The following is a 20,992-nucleotide window of genomic DNA, read 5'->3' on the forward strand; positions in this document are numbered from 1 at the left end:
CAACCCCGATCTGCAGGGCACGATCCTCTGGAATCGCGGCCAGCGGAGAGAAGATTGGTTGGGTTAAGACCCCGGACTCCGAGCGAGTGCTGACGTACCGCCACAGGTCGTCGAGTTCCGGAGGTCCCAATGATCTCATCTCCGCCCGCGAAAGTGGGTCCCTCAGACCGGCATTAAAGAGCACCGCCAGCTCCTCCTCTCCCATGTCCACATCAACTGCGACATCCAGGAATCTACCAAAATAGTCCTGCAGGTTTGAGTTCCCTTGCTGGATGCCGCAGAGGAGACGAGGCTCGTGAGGATCGTGCCCTGCAGATCGGGGTTGTGGGCATCACCACGCCCTCCAATCCATCACATACATTCTCCCCTCCTGCAGTCAGCGTTGGTGGCAAGAGGGGAAGGAGGGAATCCTGGGGGTCCTCGTCAGAGGCCTCCAATCCCGAGCCGCCCATCCCCTTCTCGTCATTCCTGCAGCCGACCACCAGGCGGGTGGCTCGGCTGAAGAAGAAGAGGCAACGGAGGGCGGCTCGGAGTCCGGCAAAAACTGTTCCCCCTTATCCCAACCCCTTTGGACTTCCCCCCATGGACTCATGCGTTCCCCCCATGAACTTTGTTGTTCCCCCTCCCCCCCTCCCTTGTTTGTTATTTTTAGTATGTCACCCCAACCCTTTTATCATGTATTCTTGTCTGCCCCTAATTGTGTTTACCATGTTTTGTTGGTTGTTGTCTGTTTCCCAGTCGGTCTTGTCTTGTTAGTGTTCTCCCTTGGTGAACGCCAGGGGGCGTTCATTAAGGGGGGGGTTCTGTCTGGTCTAGGGGCAGAATCATGACAGACCCACGTGTTTTATGTGGAGAGAAACATATTATGGTCAATCAGGACATAATATGTGTTCTCTCCAGTCTCGTCATTGGCCCCGCCCCTCTCGTTCCTAGTATTGCTTTCCTCCTGTGTCTCATTTCCCACACCTGCCCATTGTTATCTCCTTTGTTAGTCTCCCTATTTAATGCCCTCTTGTCTATTGTCTTGTGCTCGTTCGTTTTATCTGTTTCCTGCCATGTCCCCTAGTTCTCTGGTCTTGTTTGTTGTGTATGTATGGTTTCAAAGTTCCTTGTTTTAGTCCTAGTTGTTTACGTTTGCCCCCCTGTGGGATGAGTTTGTTTTCAGTTTTTTGTATCCAGTTTAGTTAGTGTTTTCCCATCGTGGATGTTTGGTTTGTTCTTGTTATTTATTAAAGTATATCTGTTAACCCCTTCATCCGTGTCTGCCTGCACTTGGGTTCTCTTCCACAATCACGATACACAGTGTGTATTTTCATTTTATGTTAAGAAACACTCTTTCTTGTGGACTCAAATGAAATAAGTTCACACTACAGCGAAGCATTGTAGAAAACACAAGACTCCGACATTAAGTTTTTAACTGCAAAATTGTTAAAGTATTTTATGTATTTTTACGGTAATTTTCACGGGATCTGTCAGGATTTTCTGTAAGACAACAAAATGTTTCTGTTTTACTTTTTTGTTTTTGTTTTAAGGCTGTATTATACAAAATTAGATTGGTAATATTAGCATTTCCTCCAACTGAAAATGTCAAACTAAAGCGGATCCATCTACTGTTGGTCACATGGGTTGTTTTGCCGTGTATTGTATAAATGCAGATATTGGATGAGAATAATACACCACTTATCTCCAAATGCATAGAATATCAAAAGAGAGTTTACAAGAAAATTTTGCATGTGAAAATAGAACCCAGGAAAAAAATGGACATGTTTTCTTGCTAAAGATCATCTGCTGATAATATCCCTTTATAGAAAATAAATAGCACATCAACTGGTATATGTGTTCCCGGGATTAGTGTAAAGCTTTTAGTTAAAGTAACTATGTTTGAACTTACTTGACACACTCATGAGATTGCAGAGCACATATAAGGCAGCATGAAACCACATCCTGTTTAAAGCTGCCAATATATATAGGCACAGTACTCATTATTTATTAAGACCATAGGTCATCTCTGAACATACAGAGACAATAATGGAAATCGAGGACATTTATGAAAATATTCAAGGCAAGAACAGGAACACACTTGGACATCAGACACAGAGTCAGAACCCAAGTGAAGCTCGAAGCAGCAGTAAGCAGAAGAGTTGAATTTTGTTAATGCAATTGTGGTGCAAACCACTCAAATGAGTCACTTACTTAACATACTATTTTGAATTTTGTTCTTTCTGATAGGAAGAAAAGGATGGTTTGTGCCGATCACAGTATGTCTTGGGCTCATCTGTGTTCTTCTGGCCATCGCTCTCACACTGCTGTATATCCATCTCACAGCAGAGAGAGATCAGATGAACATGAAAAATATGAACATCGCTGAAGAATACCAGGAATCTCTGAACAGCCTGAAGATCAATTACAGTCATCTGACTGAAGAGAGAGATCAGCTTGTGATAAGTCTGATGAATCTGGAGTTAGAGACCAAAGTCAAGGATTTGAGTGATGCTTTAGGTTTGTAGAACGTAATTGTTTTTTTTTGCTTTTTGGTCTTCTTTTTAAGAAAGTAATTGATATTTATGTGTGTTTCTGTGGAAAGGCTACTTCATATCCTGTGAGGCGAAGAGTTGGGCTGATAGCAGACAGTTCTGCAGGGATCGTGGTGAAGATCTGCTCATCATCAACACTGAAGAAGAACAGGTAGAGTTTGTGTGAGAGAGTTTAAGTATGATAGAGAATGAGATGCCAGCTAACAAAAGTTTGTTATAAGAACGTTCCTTACAGGTTTTTCGTGTTTTTCAAAAGGTTTTAAAAGCACACAAAATGTCCTTTAGTTTTAAGAACGTTCCCTGCTAACAGAAGTCACTATCACGCTGATCAGTGTTTCCTTGAGTTGGTGTCTTGTCCCTTGACTCCCATGTGCTAGACTTATTTTAGCGTGCTGTAACTATGTGCTTGTGATGTACTGTTGTCTCTGCTGTTTAACCTGAAAGACAATGGTCAGATCAGGGAGTTTAATTGATTTGTTTTGAAAACATTTTCAAAAAGATTGTGTAAATGCAGATATTGGATATGGATGTAGCCACAAAATCGGAATTGGGCATCAAGAACATGAAATGGGTGGATAATACACCACTGATCTCCAAATGCAAAGTTAAGACACAAAAGAGACTTTACAAGAAAATGTTGCGTGCAAACCTACGAGGGCCGGTCAAAACAGACACTGCATCTAACATGCTTTTATCTCACCATCACCATCAGCATCAACTTCTGTTTTTAAAAGCAAAGTGTTAAACAACGCGTCTATGTTTCTAAAAGTACGCTCATAGAGACAGAATCTAACTTTAGCAGAGGGTCAATGCATTTATTCTGATGGAAATGGAAAATGGCAATATGGACAACAATAACTGCAACAGACCTGTACAGAGAGATATTTACATGAGTTAAAGGGGTGATTCGCCGGTAATACATGTTTTTCTTTGTCTTTAGTGTGTAAAGTTGCCTATGTGTGGCAGGAAGGGCGTTTCTGTGTTTCATCATTGTAATTGATGGCCATTCTAGCCTATCATCTGTGCGCCTGGGCTATAAAACCGCAACGCATTTACCGCTTGTCAGGCGTCACGTTTGGAATCGCTGCGCCGTTAACGCGCTTTCGTCACTGCTTCCTGGAGCAGTGTCTGAGTGTGAACAATTAGGCCTGGTGGTTAGAGTGTTGGTCTTGTGATCAGAAGGTTGTCGGTTCGAAACTCAGTGCCAGCAGGTCATGACTGAAGGGCCCTTGAGCAAGACACCTTACCCCTGATTGCTCTGCAGTAATGTGCCACTGTTAAAAACTGCTTGTAAGTCGCTTTGCATAAAAGCGTTTGCCAATTGAATAAATGTAAATGAAACAGACACTTTTTTATGTTTTTATACACAGAGAAACATATCTTCAATTGTCAAAGAGAGATTCTGGATTGGTTTGTCTGATATAGAGAAGGAGGGCAACATGACATGGGTTGATAATACACCACTGAATAAAGGGTAAGCAAAGAATCACTGGTTACATGTGCAGTTTAGTTTTTGTTGTAATCGCTTATTTCATTGTTTCTAGATGAGTCTAAACTGTTCAACATCTGAATAATGTGTTGATATATTGTTTAGGTTCTGGAACGAAGGTGAGCCAAATGACGACGGCAATGAGGACTGTGTGGAAATCTTTATTGTTTCACAGAATATCATGAACTGGAATGATCTTCCATGCTCAGAGAAGAGAAAATGGATTTGTGAGACAAAGAAGACTTGAGGCTAGTCCCAGACTAAAATGAATTTCTGAGCTGTCTTAACTGAAAATATGTTTCCCTGACATCAGTTTCTGATCAATGCGTCTGGCAGCTAAATTATGTCATATTTAGGTCTAACCTGTTTCCATGCTTTACTGTAATTTCATTTTTCTTTGTTCATTAAAATACGCAGTCAAGATAACATTATTTCAAAGACATTGTAAAATTGATGAAATTGTAGAATACTTTTATAAACGTAGGTCTTTATTCTAATTTTTTTCAACAACCTCTCTCAGCTTCCCCAGTCTGACCCTGGAGCTTTAGCAAACTGTACAGAACTTCTCTCTCCAGAAGTGTTGTGGTCTCAGCTGCGCCCCCTTGTGGTCATTGGCACAATGGCACTGTATCTATGGCCTTCTCTCTGCACGTCCTAATGTCAGTTTGTAATATTTTCATTATAAGCTTTCTGTCTGTTTCTAAGTCTGATTTTCAATCCCAAACTGTAAATCATTGTGTCAATGCAACAAGAATTCACATTTCTTTGGATACTCATAAAGTAAAGAGCTTAACGTACATCCAAGATGGACAATTCACCTACTTACCCTCATGTGGCTTTAGATCTCTATATTATTTCTACTCATACAATTAAAGTGAATGAGGAAAGTGCTGTACAAGTGCTCAGCAGTGCAGGAGAAAGAGATGATTTGTGTTATGTAGAAGCAAAAGGCAGGTTTGAGAAGTACTTGAACGTTTGTTTTCCACCGTATTCCCACTCAACAATTTTGATATAATATATCGATGTCCCAGATGTTGACTAACTATTAGTGCTGACTGACAGGAGTCATCCTGAGGCAAAACATTTGTTATGACATTTTGAATAATATAATGGATATAGACTACGAAGAAGGCCTTTCGTGCTTTTTGTCTGCATACGGGTGTAGTTACAACATCTACCAGCAGAGGCCGAATGCATCATTTAACCAGCCAACCCTTATCCTAGTAGTAAGGATCTCTCAGGTAATGTGTTTTTATTCACAGAGTCTCACACAAATTAATGATCTTGTTAATGAAAATCTATCTTAAAAAGTAGGGCATGGTACTAGCAGCAACCAGACACAGATACAGAAGGTTTGATTCCAAGAGAATGAACTGATAAAAATACACTAAATGCAGTTACTTTGGAAAAAGACATCTGGGAGGTGCACAACAAAAGGTTGAGCAACAAAATAAATGTTTGCCTGCATAAAGTGTAAATAGAAAGGTAAAGGCCTGTTAAAATAGACACTGCAACTAACACAATTTTATCACACCACCAGCATGCATCAAACTTCTGTTTTTAAAAGCAGTGCGTCCTTATTTTAATGAAAGCAAGCTCATCCAGATAGAATCTCACTTGTCTGTAGGTGGAAAGAAACAAACTTTCCTGCTCTCATACTGCTGTATATCCATCTCACAGCTGAGAGAGATCAGATGAACATGAAAAATATGAACATCGCTGAAGAATACGATGAAACTCCCATTTGATTCAAATGAAGCTGAAGTTAGAGACCAAAGTCAAGAATTTGAACGGAGCAGTGAACAATTTTTCTTAACCGGGTTTGTAGAAATTGGTTTCTTTTAGCTAATATCTGTCTTTTATTTAAAAAAATATGGTGTATTTGAGATCTGTGTGTGTTTCTGTGTGCGGCAAGGGTCAGTCTGGTACTACATATCAAGTGAGGAGAAGAGCTGGTCTGACAGCAGACAGTTCTCCAGGCATCGTGGTGGAGATCTGGTTGTTATCAACACTAAAGAGGAACAGGTAGACAGTGTGGAACATCAGATAAAGCCGTTTTTTTGACAGACACTTTTATCCATTGCGACTTACATTGTATTGTATTATACAGTTTTGATTCTATGAGCGGGATCAAACCCATGACCTTGGCTTTGCTGGTGCCATTACAACTGAACCTGTTGGCATGTGTTGGCATCGGTTTCTGATCGATACTTCTGTTTTCTAAAACAACGGGATCTATTTCATAAAACCTGCTTTTATTCTCATACATTTGATTACAGATAAGACTTGTTGTTAAAAGGACCAATTTAAAGGAATTGCTAGTTTTATTAGGCACGTTTATTTGTCTGTTTTCTAGTTAAATAAAATTGCTGTACATTATTGAAAGTGTTTCTGGTCAATTGTGCCACCCATTGGTCTAACATTCCTCAATAATAACAACTATATATTCAGAGATTCATTTATATTAGATTGCTGCTCATCTGAGATACTTTACCAGTGCTACTTAAATGTAATATCTCATCATTTTTCATTAAATTGATCATTTTTTGGGCACTCATGGTAAAGTGGGACTGAATCTGAATAGGGTTGAGGGCATTAAATCAGGGACAAAAAAGCAATGGGTACCATTGATGAACCATTTTGAGTGACTTACAAGTTTGGAGTCAGTTATCCTCCAGTCCAGCAGAGAGCAGCAGAGAGCGGCACAGCGCGAGTCTCTACGTGATGCTAAGATGAGAGAAGGAGAAACATTAGCTCCAGAGCACTTGACGCTGTCGGTCTCTGCTGCTTTTAGAGAGGTTTCGCTTTAAGGAAATCCAAAAGAAGAAGCTCCGACGAAGATTTGCCGAGAGGACGGATTGTACATCGACGTTTTCCTTTGCGTAACAGTTCGTTCGCTGCATAATGATCCGACGCATTAAACTGCTCTAGGAATAAACACAATGGATGCACTGCGATCCGTGTAGAAGTCTGAATTACGGCAAACAAACGCTAAACCCGAGGAGCAGTGCTTGAACCCGACTCCGCTTTCACGCTCTCTCGTGATCTAACTTACTTCAGATCGAGAGAACTTCAGCGAGTTTCTGCCTGGAGTCTCTTCGGTGTAAACACGAGGCCGATAACCCTGTGAGGAATCATGGCCAAAGTGCAGGTGCTAAACGTGGCTGTTTTGGATAATCCGAGTCCTTTTAGAAACCCGTTTCAGTTCGAGATCACGTTTGAGTGTATGGAGGACCTGCCCGAAGGTGAGAGAGCGAGACGGAGCTCGTAAATTGACCTTAATTCACACAGATACTGCGATCGCCGGGTGGAGGGGAAATGCGTTAGTGACCGGTAACGAAAAGATCACGGAAGCGTTATTTATAAAACAATTATTGCGTTTCTGTGTGTAACTGTCGTTTCTTCTGCGGTGACGCGCTTGGCATTTTGGCGCCGGCGGGGAGTGACGTTGCGTGCACGCGGTTCTTTTGCTCATTGGTCGAATAGTAGATGCGAGGCGGGACCGTTGCGTATATGGCTTTCCTGATTGGTCGGGTGTGCGGGGAAGCGTTGTAGAGCTCATTGTGTAGAAAAAGCGTATGATGATAATTGTAATGCGGTAACGTATGAAATAAAGTCCTTGTTTAAGTATTTTTAATAAGTGATTTAAACCAGTTTTTATTTTAAACATAGTTTCATGGTTCATGTGCATAAAGTAAAACACAGATACATTATTAAAGTGAAATACCCTATATATATATATATATGTATGTGTATATATATATATATATATATGTTGAGTGTCATGATGTATAAAGTGTTAGACATGACAGTCACTCTTTATATTTGTTTTAGATCTGGAATGGAAGATCATCTACGTGGGCTCTGCAGAGAGCGAGGAGTACGACCAGGTTCTGGACTCGGTTCTTGTCGGCCCGGTTCCTGCAGGCAGACACATGTTTGTTTTTCAGGTATGCTTGTCCACCCTGTTCTTGATTCAGTGCAGTTGGATCAGCTTCCTACTCAAAACTCACCTCTCACACGGTACGATTTTAAATGTTTTTTTACGTTTGTTGCCTGTCACGCTGTACGTGATCACAGCTAAAAGCCATGTCACACTGTTGGATCTCATTTGTTATTAATGACAGACTATATATCAGTGAAGACTTCTTAAAAATGCACATATGCCTAGAAAACATGACTTTACGGATGTTATGGATTATTCTCCATATAGTGGACTTCAATGGACTCCAAACGGTTGAAGGTCAAAATTACAGTTTCAGTGCAGCTTTAAACGATACCAGACAATGAATAAGGCTCTTATCTAGCTAAACGATTGGTCATTTTCTAAGAAAAGTAAAAATGGATATGCTGTATAAACACACACGCTCGCCTTGCGCTGTTCTGCAAAGCGACTTCACGTAATACATAATTACGTTGAAAAGGTCACGCTTGACATTGGTAGGGCAGGGTGAAAAAATCCATCTCACTCCAAGTTAAAAATCGTCAGACATCGCTGTTTTACATTTTCACTCCCTTTTTTTTGTAAATGTCGTAAGTCTTAGTATTTGCACGTTCAGTGACTCTGTACTTCGTCCTACTTCACAGAATATGTAATTACGTTGAAAAGGCTTGAAGTCGTTAACACGCTTTTTAGAACCGAACAAGGCGATGGTTTGTGTTTATAAAGCATACACATTTTTATTTTTTTTAGAAAATAACCAATTGTTTCGCTAGATAAGACTCTTATTCATCATCTGGTATCGTCTAAAGCCTTTTGAAGCTGCACTGAAACTGTAATTTTGAACTTCAACCGTTTGAAGTCCACTATATGGAGAATAATCCTGGAATGTTTTCATCAAAAAACGTAGTTTATTTTCGACTCAAGAAAATAAACTAGTGATGATAGACTACAGATTTTAACACAGGCATCTTTAAGGATTCTCAAAAATGTGTCTCAGATGCTCAAATAGTGGCCAAAATCACTTCCAACAGATTTCTGATGAGTACTTCCTTAGTATACAAATGGCACAATGCTGCCATCTGGAGGTGAACAGAGAAATAACATTTTAAAATTTGACAAGCGTCAAAGTTTATCTAAAATAATTTAGACAGGCAAGTCAGACAATACAGCTGGCAAGAATACAGCATATAATGCACACTAAACATATCATCCAAGCTACAATATTAAAACCAGTTTTCTCTCTTTACTGTATTGACAGGCGGATGCTCCAAATACAGGACTGATCCCTGAGAGCGATGCCGTTGGCGTGACTGTCGTGCTGATCACATGCACCTATCGGGGTCAAGAATTTATTCGCATCGGTTACTATGTAAACAATGAGTATACAGACCCCGAGCTACGAGAAAACCCTCCAGTCAAACCGGACTATACACAGGTGAGACAAATGCATATCTCAATGACAAATAATGACCTTCAATGCTGCAGGGTAATTTTTAATCATGGTTATTTTATCCGCAGCTTCAGAGGAACATCTTGGCATCTAACCCTCGCGTGACCCGATTCCACATTAATTGGGAAGCAACGATGGACAAGATGGAAGATTCAGAAAATGTAGATCCCGCCCCCAACAGCATGCTCCCACCCACTTCCATGCCTGGGAAAGCCCCGCCCCTTGGACTCATGCCTGACAATTCCATGGACTGCTTATAGAACACATTTTGATTATACATATAAACTACATCTTATTTTGTATTTATACATCTAAATGTGCTAAATATTTACCCATTCAGCTTTTGGTGCAGGTGTAACTGGACACTCAGACTTACCTCAATCTCTTGGCACTTACAGTCCTGATAACACATCTGAATCATCTAAAAGCGGTTGTGGAACTTCACAGGCATCCTCTTGCACTCCCTGTCCTGGGCACCAGGGGGCTGCACCTCCGGAACCAGCACACATGGACTGTTTTCCAGCGCTATTGTCCTGTAGGAGAACTGGATCTCGTGAAAATTTTCAGGAACACATCTAGGTTCATTTTTGTATCCCAAAACCAACAGAAATATGAAATTACCCAAAAAATTAGAACACTTGAGATAGAATTTAACTAAAAATGTAATTAACTGTCATAGAAAATTAAGTGTTAAAAAAGTGTTTAAAAAAAAATAGGTGACATTTTTTTGTGGTGAAATGATATTTCTTACTTTTATTATTCTTTTAGAATTAGATTAGAACCGTGTGCTTGAATGAAATACACACATAATACTTAAAGAGTCAGACACTTTTTGGATGTTCGGAATGATATCTGGGACTCATCACAATTCCAGCTCTACTTCAGTCCAAGTAGGACACAGCAGGGATCATTGTGATATGTGACATTACTTGGAAAACTGTTTTGTTTTAACCTATATGTTGGTTCACAACTTGTTTGATGTGATTTTTTTTAGAAGTGTTCGATTTAATAAATGTTAACATTTGTTCTTGGTAAAACTCTCTTTGGTCCATCCTACAGATGTTAACACATCCCGTGGGTTTCTTTTATGATGTTGCTAAGCAACAGCTATTAGAGATGGCACTTTGGGTTGCTCCACCTTTGATCCCCACATCACATCAGACAACTGCTCGTCCTTTCATCCCTCCTTCACCCCTCTGCTCTCATCCCATGGTTTCATTTTCCACCCCTCTATTTTGTGTCGTCTGATCTGTGTCTGTGGAAATATACCCACAGTGACAGGACCAGGTGATAAACATCAAAATGTGGATGACTGCTAATTCAGGTCATCAGACTCACTGTATAAAAACAAAAGGTGATATGATTTATATTTCTATTTTGCTCCGTAAGTTTGAGAAAAAACGTGACTTTGTGGGTATTTGTGGATACCTTTTCAAAAAACACTTGTACTTTAAATGAATGCACATTATATAATAAATACTTGAAAAGACATACAGTAGCTGACCATACACAATTTGAAATTTTTCTAAATTAACAAAGTTGGATGTTGATGAATGCTTTGCATACAAAAGTAGTTTAGAATAAATAGTAAAGTTTACAATTACTTTTCATTTTAACTTTCTTTTAAATCCCCGTTCACGTTTTTGTATCAAAGGCTTTCAACAGCAACTTTAATCTGTTTATTGACAAAACAAAGTAACTTTAATTGCCTTTTAACGTCTTCATTACCGTCAATCATTCCGCACATCTGTCCGAGTTTCTCCTTCCGACCAATAGGGCGAGGCGGTGGGCGGACTCTGTCAGGAGGCGGAGTCTCTGTCGATGGCCACGGGAAGCGCAGCTGCATGAGCGATGATCTCTCATTGAACCCGCATTCTCTCCGTGTTTTTACCGCCGCGGTTTCTACCCCGGAACGTCAGCGTTCCCGCGAGCGCCGCTCACGGAAGACCCCCGAGGGGAGGAGAGCGAGACTGCGGGGCCGCGGGCGGCGGATAGCCAGGCCAGGAAAAGACGCTCGAGTCCGGTTTGATGCTGGCGGCCCGTACGCCCTTTAAACGCGGATGCTGCTGCATTCATAAAGGATCGCTGGGAAAACGTCAGGGCTCGACGTCCTCTCTTTCCACATTCGACGCCGATCGGCACACGACAGTCGCCCGGACGGACCGCGAGAGGCGCGACCAGACACGGCAGCATCCTTCCGTACCTGCGGCTCCCCAGCGCCTGATAGGCCCAGAGTCATGGGCAACACGCCGGCCGCCAGACGGGGCAACGAGATGGAAAGCGGTGAGTGTTTTTTACGGTCGTGCGGGATTCTGTTTAGTCATCGTTCTTATCGGCACAGTCGCGCTGCGATCGGACGCTTTATCAGACCTCGGCAGCGCTCTCGAGCTGAGGATGCTGGTGATGCTGTCATGGCGATCAGAGGCGCAAACGATGTGCCGATGCTGGAAGGAGAAGAGCGCTTGGTTTGAGGGTTCGGTGTGTGTTTGATGGATCTAAAGAAAGACAGATGCGTGTGTTAAAGGTGCAGAAGGTGTGTGATGAAAACAGGAAGAACCAGAAGCATCATGGCATGCTAACGTTTGTCTGTTGTTGAGCCTTTCCCATTTGAAAGAGTTTATCGGGCCACATTGTAAACCCTGTGGTGTCCATGTTTATTTTGGGCTAATGGAAGGCTGGTTAATCGGTTTGTATTTGTTTATGTCGCATAGCCCGATGGACTGTAAACCACTGGTGTAGTATGGTCTACAATGCACCGTATTCCAGCCAAGATCCGCCCACTTCTGCTGGAAGAGACCACCTGAATGACTTTTACTTTGTTTTTGTATTTTATTTGGGTTGGGGTGTTTTAAGATAGATGACACTGACATATTGTAACAGTGCAAAATGTATTAAATATTCCTTAGTGCAGGGTTAAAAGTGGCATGGGGCACCATATTACAGGACTTAATAAGACTTTTGTTGTGCATGAGTTAGGATTAAGTGGTTTAGTATAAAACGCCTTTATGAGAAGTCAATCTATTCAAATCTTGTGTATTTGTTTATTTATTATTTTGGATAAATAGATGCCTCATTATTTTTGAGTGCCGCAGATATGACGTATTTTTGTATGCAAACCCCGGAAGCGAGTTAGCATTTTAACACTTCCGGTTCCACCGCCACAACATCTATGGGTTTGGTGAATTGCCTGAAATGAGGTCTGTGGCTAAAGAAAACCTCAAAATATTTTGTGATTGTCTTCACAAAATGGTTGTTGTTAACAAGTTGCTAAAATCGACTACTTCCTTTTGCCGGGACGTCATCATCACGCATATAATGCAACATTGACACAAATCTCTAAAATCATTGTTGGCGATTCATTCACAAAGTAATTACTTACAAGGGAACACGTTTTTAATATAGTTTGAGAAAGTTGTCGCCGGTGACGTTGATATCGACCGACCATAGTGTTGTCTGTTTATAGCCTCGTGTTAGCTTTTTCTGCCGATTGTATTTTTTTCCATGGTTATTTCTTGTGGTTTTCTACATAAAGTGATCCTGCACAATGTAAAGAACATTCTGTGAAAATATAACATTGATATTTTTAAGTAGGGATGCACCCATATGTACATTTTGGCCTATAATGATACATCTTGACCATTGGAAGCCGATAACCGATATACTGGCCAATTTACAAAGTATCTAAATAATGAAAACTCTCTTTACCCCTGAAAGCATACTTTACACGTATTTAAGATTCTTAGAAACTTTTCTGGTATAATATTTATTTAATAAACAAATAAAAAACGTTCCTCCAGAGCAACCCAGAAAGGTGTTTTCTAAAGCCACAAGACAGTGTCAAAATGTTAATATGAGATAATGAGCATCAAAGTTTGATTTCAATCATTCATTTCAATATAATACAAATTTTTGACATGCCCTTCCTCGGTCAATATTAATGATAGGGATGCCCTATCGGTATCCACCGATGAATGGTCTTTTTCAATGTTAACGTTATTTTCATAAAATGCATCAAAATCCCCATCTACAACTGTGATATGTAACTTATGTATGCGTCTCTTCCCACAGTAAAAGAGTTTCTGGCCTTCGCCAAAGAAGATTTCCTCAGGAAGTGGGAGAGTCCTGCACAGGTGAGGCGTCTCATTCGGGTCGGGGATGCGAAAGAGCCCCCTGGTGCTATTATCAGAAATAACGCTTTATTTGATATAATCTGAATGGTCTGGACCGTTGTGTATACATGTAAGCGTTAAAAACGGAAAGTTAGGGCCTGTATATGTGTCAGCTGGTTATTTCAACCAACATGCTTTCCAATGCAAAACATGCAGGTGTGTGCACTCTCTGCTTCTGTACCACCTTATTTACAACCTTATATTATAATGTTACACACGATCGTCTTGTCATTATCACAAAATAAAAAGTCGTGTAGCCTATATTTTTGATTCAAGTCATTAAAAGAGTTTAAAAAATGAAAATATATTTGACAAAATTGCGTAATGTCCCACAGAACACATCATGTCTGGAGGACTTTGACCGATTGAAAACTCTGGGCACTGGTTCATTCGGCCGCGTGATGTTGGTCAGACACAGAGAGAACGGGCAGCACTACGCCATGAAGATCCTCAACAAACAGAAGGTAGGCGGGGCTACGTTTAAGCGATGACATTGTGATGAAACAAATATGTAAAACATCGGGTCGTTGTTGTTTTCACTGTGGCAAAAGGTGGTGAAGCTGAAGCAAATCGAACACACTCTGAACGAGAAGAGGATACTGCAGGCCGTCAGCTTCCCGTTCTTAGTGCGGCTAGAATACTCCTTCAAGGTAGATTTAGTGTACAACACAAATGACCAGACGACGCAGAAGGACACGGAAGATAATGAAAACGTGTGTGTGTGTGTGTGTGTTTGCTTTTAGGATAACACTAATCTCTACATGGTGATGCAGTACGTTCAGGGTGGGGAGATGTTTTCACACCTGCGTAGAATCGGCAGGTTCAGGTGAATATATTTACATTCTAACATACAAATAAATGCACTTCATTATTCCACAAGGGAAAATATTGTGGAAGCTGTCTCGATATAAAAAAGTACTTAGTGTTGTTTTGAATCGAGAGTTTAGCACGATATTTAAAACGCTCTTGTGATACAATAAATTTGACTATTATAGTTTTGTAACGTATACAAAGAATCCAAAGACTTTATGATATGCTTTAACATTATATAGATAGACTAAAATAGGACATTTCGTGGTTTAATGGCTTGAAACTATACAAATGGCCAATCTAGTCACTCACTAATAAAAACGCGTTGAAGTCTCTACTGAATGCATACATGTAAGTGAACTAAAACCTCAACATGCAGAGTTTGCAAATACCTTTATTACATGCGGATTAATGCGGACAACGCTGACGTAGATGCGTCATCTAGTGACTGTGTATGGAAATATGTTAATGAATTATTGCTGATTACAATAATATTAAAAGTAGGTCTAATATAAATGACTCAACGGGTGCCATTTTTTATCCCATATTATTTGACATTAGCATAAGATATTTGCACAAAGCATCAACCTATTTTGCTTTGTGCTACTGTGTGTAATGTGAGATGCTGTTAACTGTGGTTTTATCTCATCTCACTGTGTCCAGACACTTTGTTCTCAATATTATTGGTTTACTTAAATAAAAACAAGCCACTTAGCAACATACAGTGGCTATATTTAGATACATAAGTTTTTAAATGAATTTTTGAATGTTGCTGCATTAGACAAAGTTTCTCATGTCCCTTTTGGAATCTTACTGGATCATTTCGGTTTGATTATCAGATTCATCGACGTTCAGATACGTTGTGACTCATTGTAGTATATTACACTTGCAGAGTTATTTTAGTTTATAAATTTAGAATTTGCTTTAATTTTTATAGTTTTAGTTCAGGTTTTGTTTATTTCTATTCATTTATTTTAGTGCCTCAACTTAAATTTCCTAAGGTGACATTTCATTCTTTTGTTTGTTTTATATTTTATTTGATGAATTAACAGAAATGTTATAGTTAATAGTTCACGATGATAAACCTGTCCACATGGTTTATAAATGCAACTATTTACTGAGTTCTGTGTGAGAATCTTTTCTAAGATTGCAACGTCCTGATGATACGTGTCTTTACATTCTTTCTCTGTTGATCTTTTTTTCATGCAGTGAACCTCATGCACGGTTTTATGCTTCACAAATAGTTTTGACATTTGAATATCTCCACGCACTTGACCTGATCTACAGAGACCTTAAACCAGAGAACCTCCTCATAGATCAGCAGGGCTATATCCAGGTAACTCACACACACCGATGTATTTATAAGGGATGCACTGATGCCATCATTTAAATAGACAATATATAATGAGCTATAGGTCTTTGATAAAGGTGTGTCATTATGAGTACGAGTACATGAGCTTGGTATCGGGCCCGATACCGGTATCTGTGCATCCCTAGTATTTATAATATGTGACCTTGGACCACAAAACCAGTCATAAGTAGCACGGCATATATGTAGCAATTTTGTTCTTTAAAAGTGCATCTTCAAAAAGAATCTGGTACACCAAACACGTTTCATGTCTCGTAATCAACCTATAACGCCCCCTTGTGGCTCTTTCGGTCACTACATCACAAATTGTTACACACTCGACCTATATCCATATTGTGGTACGGATATATAACAGGACCGTCTGCACCAACTTTGTTTCAGGTGACAGATTTTGGCTTTGCCAAGCGGGTCAAGGGTCGCACGTGGACGTTGTGTGGCACACCCGAGTATCTCGCCCCAGAGATTATCCTCAGCAAGGTGAGCCACGCTGTCCCAGTTTCTCTGAAGAGCTAACGGAGTGTCTACACCGGGGGCTTGTCTGAAATGAAATGATTGTGTTACATATAAGGTCTTATGATTCTCTAACCTTAATCTCACGTGTTCTCACAGGGTTATAATAAGGCTGTGGACTGGTGGGCTCTGGGTGTGTTGATGTACGAGATGGCCGCCGGCTACCCTCCATTTTTTGCCGATCAACCCATTCAGATCTACGAAAAGATCGTCTCAGGAAAGGTGAGCTCCGTGAACCCGAAAATGGTTTCACGCTCAACGTTTTTTCCAAATGCATGCAATGCAGGTCATGGAGTCTGTAAGTTAAATGTAGTTGATTGGTTTGTCAAGTCGTTGTTGTAACCAAAGTCTTGTTTCTGTTCGGTTCCATTTACTGCTTAACTCGCCTTTTAACTGCGTTCTTGTTCACAGGTACGATTCCCATCTCACTTCAGTTCTGACCTGAAGGACCTGCTTAGAAACCTGCTGCAGGTGGACCTGACGAAGCGCTATGGCAACCTTAAAAATGGAGTTAATGACATCAAAGGACACAAGTGGTTCTCCACTACTGACTGGATAGCCATTTACCAGCGGAGGGTGAGAAACACACTTTTAACACAGCTAACCATATTGTTTCCAGAGGTACCCCTGTCCTGTGAAGTAGGGACGCGTACGTTTCCCATTCATCACTCATAAACGCCTCGTCCGTTGAAGTCCGGAGACTTGCTGGGGCGTGTATAAACAAGGCGACTATGACGGCACGCCATTATCCAATTTTTTCCGCCATCGTTTCAACAACACAGTGATCTATGAGGTTGTTTCTGGATCTGAGTCTGCAAAGTGTGCATCTGTCGTTCAATCAGACCTTCTGGTCACATGCTCTCATACACACAGAGACGCGCACAAACCAGTGGTGCCGTGTTTACAGACTTTATTCCTATAGCGACTAGCGTCATTTTGGATAAACCTTAATTTTCAGTGAGTGGAAAAAGGTCTCACTGCGTCTTCTCCGTTCATGACCTAACCGCAGCTTAAAGTTACATGAAAGTGAATGATTTCAAAACAGCGTCATTGTTACTGACTGGACATATGAACATCTGTCTGTCATTTTAATTTAGAAAGATTAAGCATGTAAACGACTTCGGCTTTATTGGGTATTAAAATACAGTAAGTCCAAAGAACATGTGTACGTCTAGATGACCTCACAAACATTGTTAATTAGCACAATGCATACATTAAAGTGACGGGTAAAAATAGATAATGACAGATTTTGTACAAGCCTAATGAAAAAGTAAAAAAACTGGGAATGTTTCCCAACTAGGTGTGACGCAAACTTTAAGTGAAACTGAACACCAGACACGTGGACATGTGAGTTCAATAATTCAATACTGAGCCGTAATGAACATGCATCCGCTCTCTTTTGTAGTCCGTCGTATCTGACGATGACAGTCCTCCTGCTGTGTATTCATCATAGTTAGCTAACACCTTCAAAATATTGGGAACAATTAGAAGTTATCTGATTTGCTTAGATTTTCAGAAAGCATGTTAGCTTTAGTGGCTGTCGCTGCCGTTCACAAAAAGATCAGATATTTTAATATTCAGCTGCGCCTGCCGCAAAGAGCCGTGCCCGTGGAAAGTGCAGGATTATGGATGCCGCTTGCGCACCACCAACAAAGCGGCCCGCGTTTTTCCACTTACAGCATGTTTCCATTTGAAATAGGCCTGGAATCGCGACTGCCGTGTACTGTGTGAATCCACCATAACGCACGTGTTTTGTTTGCCGTTTGTTCACGAAACCGTTACAAGGATTCTTGTTAATATTGTAATTTTGTTTTATATGTCCGTTTCAGAGTAAGAGAACTCTAAACTCAGTTTAGTATTTTGTGCTCTGATTCCCACGCATACTCCCAAACAGCCCGCGAGACCTGAAGGCTTTTATCGATTATCCTTCACGAAAGCCACATTGATACATGTTTGGCTTTTATCAGCAGCGACTCCGTTAACGTGAAGTGTAATGTTAGCATTTCGTATGCTTTGCAGAATGGTTTGAAAGCTTTATACATTAGTATAGTGCTTAAAGTTTAAACACGTGTTTCCACGCAACACATTTTGTTATTTTTGCTGTTTTGTACCTTAGCCGGGGAAATTCTTGTATTCTGCAGGTGGCAAAACACATTTATTTCAGTTGCAAGATTAAGTCCTTCCGCATTAAATGGTAAATGCGCGTCTTACAACCGTGCATAGGCTACGTTTTTGCGGGCAGGGGCCCTGATAGATAAGTGAATGGTTTAAGGAGGGGAGACAAAAATGAGTGACTGAATGTGCCACTTGTGCAATATAAAATTTCTGCGTGTTGAATTTCTAATACGCAAAAATGATATATTGATCAATTTGGCAGTCACACTGGTGGGATCATTAAGAAATACATGTGTCGCACTTGCAGTTAAAAAAAGTCACAAAATGTGACCATTTGGAGGCCTGTTAGTACAAAACTTTCATTAACAATTTGATTAAACTTTCATTAATAGACAGCTGGTCACTTTTTCATGTCACATTCATATATATCCTTATACATCAAAAACATATTTTGGAATGAAACCAATAACTTAAGGATCAACTATTAATTTCCTTGTGTTTGTTTTATTAGGTGGAGGCCCCGTTTGTGCCTAAATGCAGAGGTCCCGGGGACACCAGCAACTTCGACGACTATGAGGAAGAAGAGATCCGTGTGTCGTTCACGGAGAAATGTGCGAAAGAATTCGCTGAGTTTTAGAGGAAGAGATGATTGAAGTAGCGTCAGAGCGAAATCTAGGTGGAGAGCGAAAGAGAAAAAGTGCATGAATCTTTAAACGATCCTTCCTCCTGTTAAACAGCAGAGAAACCAGCGGAAGTGCGGAGAGGACCTCCAGGGATAAACAGTGAGGCCTTTATCATCTCCTCTATTTTAATCATGTTTGTAATTTTTTTTATCTTTGTTCGTGTGATATTAACCATGATGAATTGGATAGGGCGTTCGTTTTGGCCAGTGGACCGAAATTGTTTTTACTGCACAAAGAGCGACGGGTTAGTTATCGTCTGTAGAGAGATATCGCTAATCTTGAGCAGTCACTGCTAAGGTAAAAGATATCCACTAGGTCACCATAACAACCATACTGAACAAAAAAGACAAAATATATGTATTCCTGTGTAATAACCAAAATATTTTTGGTCCTGTATACTGTCATGTGTTTCTTTATTCTTACAAATGCACTGAAGGGATGACAAAGTGAAAATGGCAAAGAAACGAAGCCATGATTTCATGACACGAGCACCACTTTACGTTTTATTTCCTTTTCCAGCACTCCATGTAAAATATTCACTGACGAACTTTGAACTTTCACCTACGAAACGTGCCATGAAATCCTACAAGTGTCAATATTTTGACTTATCAGTTGTTTCATTGATTAGAGCTGATGGATAGCATGAGCCCTAAAGGCTGCGGCGCGTAAACTGACCATTAGCCTTTACTGCGGTAAGCCTTTGTGCAGATGAGGGAATGAATGTTTTTCTTTTGTTTCGTTTAGTATTGTTATTAAGATAATTGTTACCGTTTTCATGTGCTTTTCCAACACCCGACAAAAGCGCACACGCTCGTGTGTAATTCGCCTTGCGGCAGACACGCAGCTTTATTTTCGCCATCTCCCTCCCCTTTTTTTCTTCCATCCGTGCATTTTTAAATAGACAGTCTTCTCTCCGAATGGGCGCAGTGCATCTTGCTCCTTTTTGGGTGAGAATTTCTTACACGCAAGTCTTTAACTCTCTAGGCTACAAAAATCTCCTGAGCTGGAGAAGAACTCAGTGGATACCAGTGCTTACTCTTGAGGACATGGTTCAAGTCAATTGTGATATTTTGCACCACAAGAATCATTCCAATAAAGTATTACTATAAATACCAAACAGGTTTCATGTCCCTTTCTCTGTGTCATTGAAACACCTCACATTATACTAACATCAAGGCCCACCCTTCAGAACAGCTGCGGTCCTGTCTGCAATATCGCCGTGTGAGTCCTGAACAGTGGGAAACGGCACCTTGCAAGAAGAAAATTGGGGGATGATGGGTACACTTTCACGCCAAATTATTTCAAACTCTAAAAGAGCATTTCTTGCCAACTACCAACGTTTGAGAGAGAAAAAACCTCTCCTGATTTGTAAGAGCTTCATTTTTGAGCATTGAGCACAAATACAGAAAACGTATGTGATCGAACGACTATTGTGAAATGGCTGACCATACCGTAGCAGAATCACTGTTTGACTGCTTTCTGGCTTTCAGGCAAACCTGAACAGATATTTTGTGCTCATTTTTAGCATTTGATTTCCTCCCATCACTTTCTCTCTTTTTTGCAGTTTTCACAAGGTGTAACATTATAAGCATTATATAAAAGTTCCTTTTTACATATCAAACAATTTTGTAAAGTACTCGAACAGCCAATGCCTTTATTTTGCTTTACAGAATTGAAATGCTATATCATTGACACATTATGCAAATAACTGACTAAAACTGATGCAACTTGTAATTATTATTTACGTAATTTCATTTAACGATTTCGTGTATTTTTTATGTGTGTGTGTGTGTGTGTGTGTGTGTGTGTGTGTGTGTGTGTGTGTGTGTGTGTGTGTTGTTTTTCCCGCCCTTTACATAATGGGTATAATATAAAAAAAATACATTAACGTGTTATTGTTTACATTTTCTCACCCCATCA

General features: G+C 40.4%; 3 protein-coding genes across 3 annotated transcripts; all 3 read left to right on the top strand.

The window, feature by feature from the left end:
* Window positions 1-1,992: 1,992 nt before the first annotated feature.
* On the top strand, window positions 1,993-4,824 carry LOC306897891 (uncharacterized protein). The gene is made up of 5 exons (XM_079463009.1): window positions 1,993-2,128; window positions 2,230-2,499; window positions 2,585-2,685; window positions 3,905-4,008; window positions 4,129-4,824. The coding sequence occupies exons 1-5, from the start codon at window positions 2,029-2,031 to the stop codon at window positions 4,268-4,270; spliced, it is 717 nt and encodes a 238-aa protein (XP_079319135.1). The 5' UTR covers window positions 1,993-2,028; the 3' UTR covers window positions 4,271-4,824.
* Window positions 4,825-6,699: 1,875 nt separating this feature from the next.
* Window positions 6,700-10,933, top strand: asf1bb (anti-silencing function 1Bb histone chaperone). The gene is made up of 4 exons (XM_079463423.1): window positions 6,700-7,268; window positions 7,858-7,973; window positions 9,225-9,401; window positions 9,485-10,933. The coding sequence occupies exons 1-4, from the start codon at window positions 7,160-7,162 to the stop codon at window positions 9,674-9,676; spliced, it is 594 nt and encodes a 197-aa protein (XP_079319549.1). The 5' UTR covers window positions 6,700-7,159; the 3' UTR covers window positions 9,677-10,933.
* Window positions 10,934-11,207: 274 nt separating this feature from the next.
* On the top strand, window positions 11,208-20,186 carry prkacab (protein kinase, cAMP-dependent, catalytic, alpha-b). Its single transcript, XM_079462429.1, has 10 exons — window positions 11,208-11,699; window positions 13,485-13,546; window positions 13,921-14,049; window positions 14,137-14,235; window positions 14,329-14,411; window positions 15,605-15,731; window positions 16,146-16,241; window positions 16,374-16,496; window positions 16,686-16,850; window positions 18,901-20,186. Exons 1-10 carry the CDS (start codon window positions 11,654-11,656, stop codon window positions 19,024-19,026), a joined length of 1,056 nt encoding a protein of 351 aa, XP_079318555.1. The 5' UTR covers window positions 11,208-11,653; the 3' UTR covers window positions 19,027-20,186.
* Window positions 20,187-20,992: the final 806 nt, after the last annotated feature.

The sequence above is a fragment of the Barbatula barbatula genome (assembly GCF_947034865.1).
Source record: "Barbatula barbatula genome assembly, chromosome: 8".
Lineage (NCBI taxonomy): Eukaryota > Metazoa > Chordata > Actinopteri > Cypriniformes > Nemacheilidae > Barbatula > Barbatula barbatula.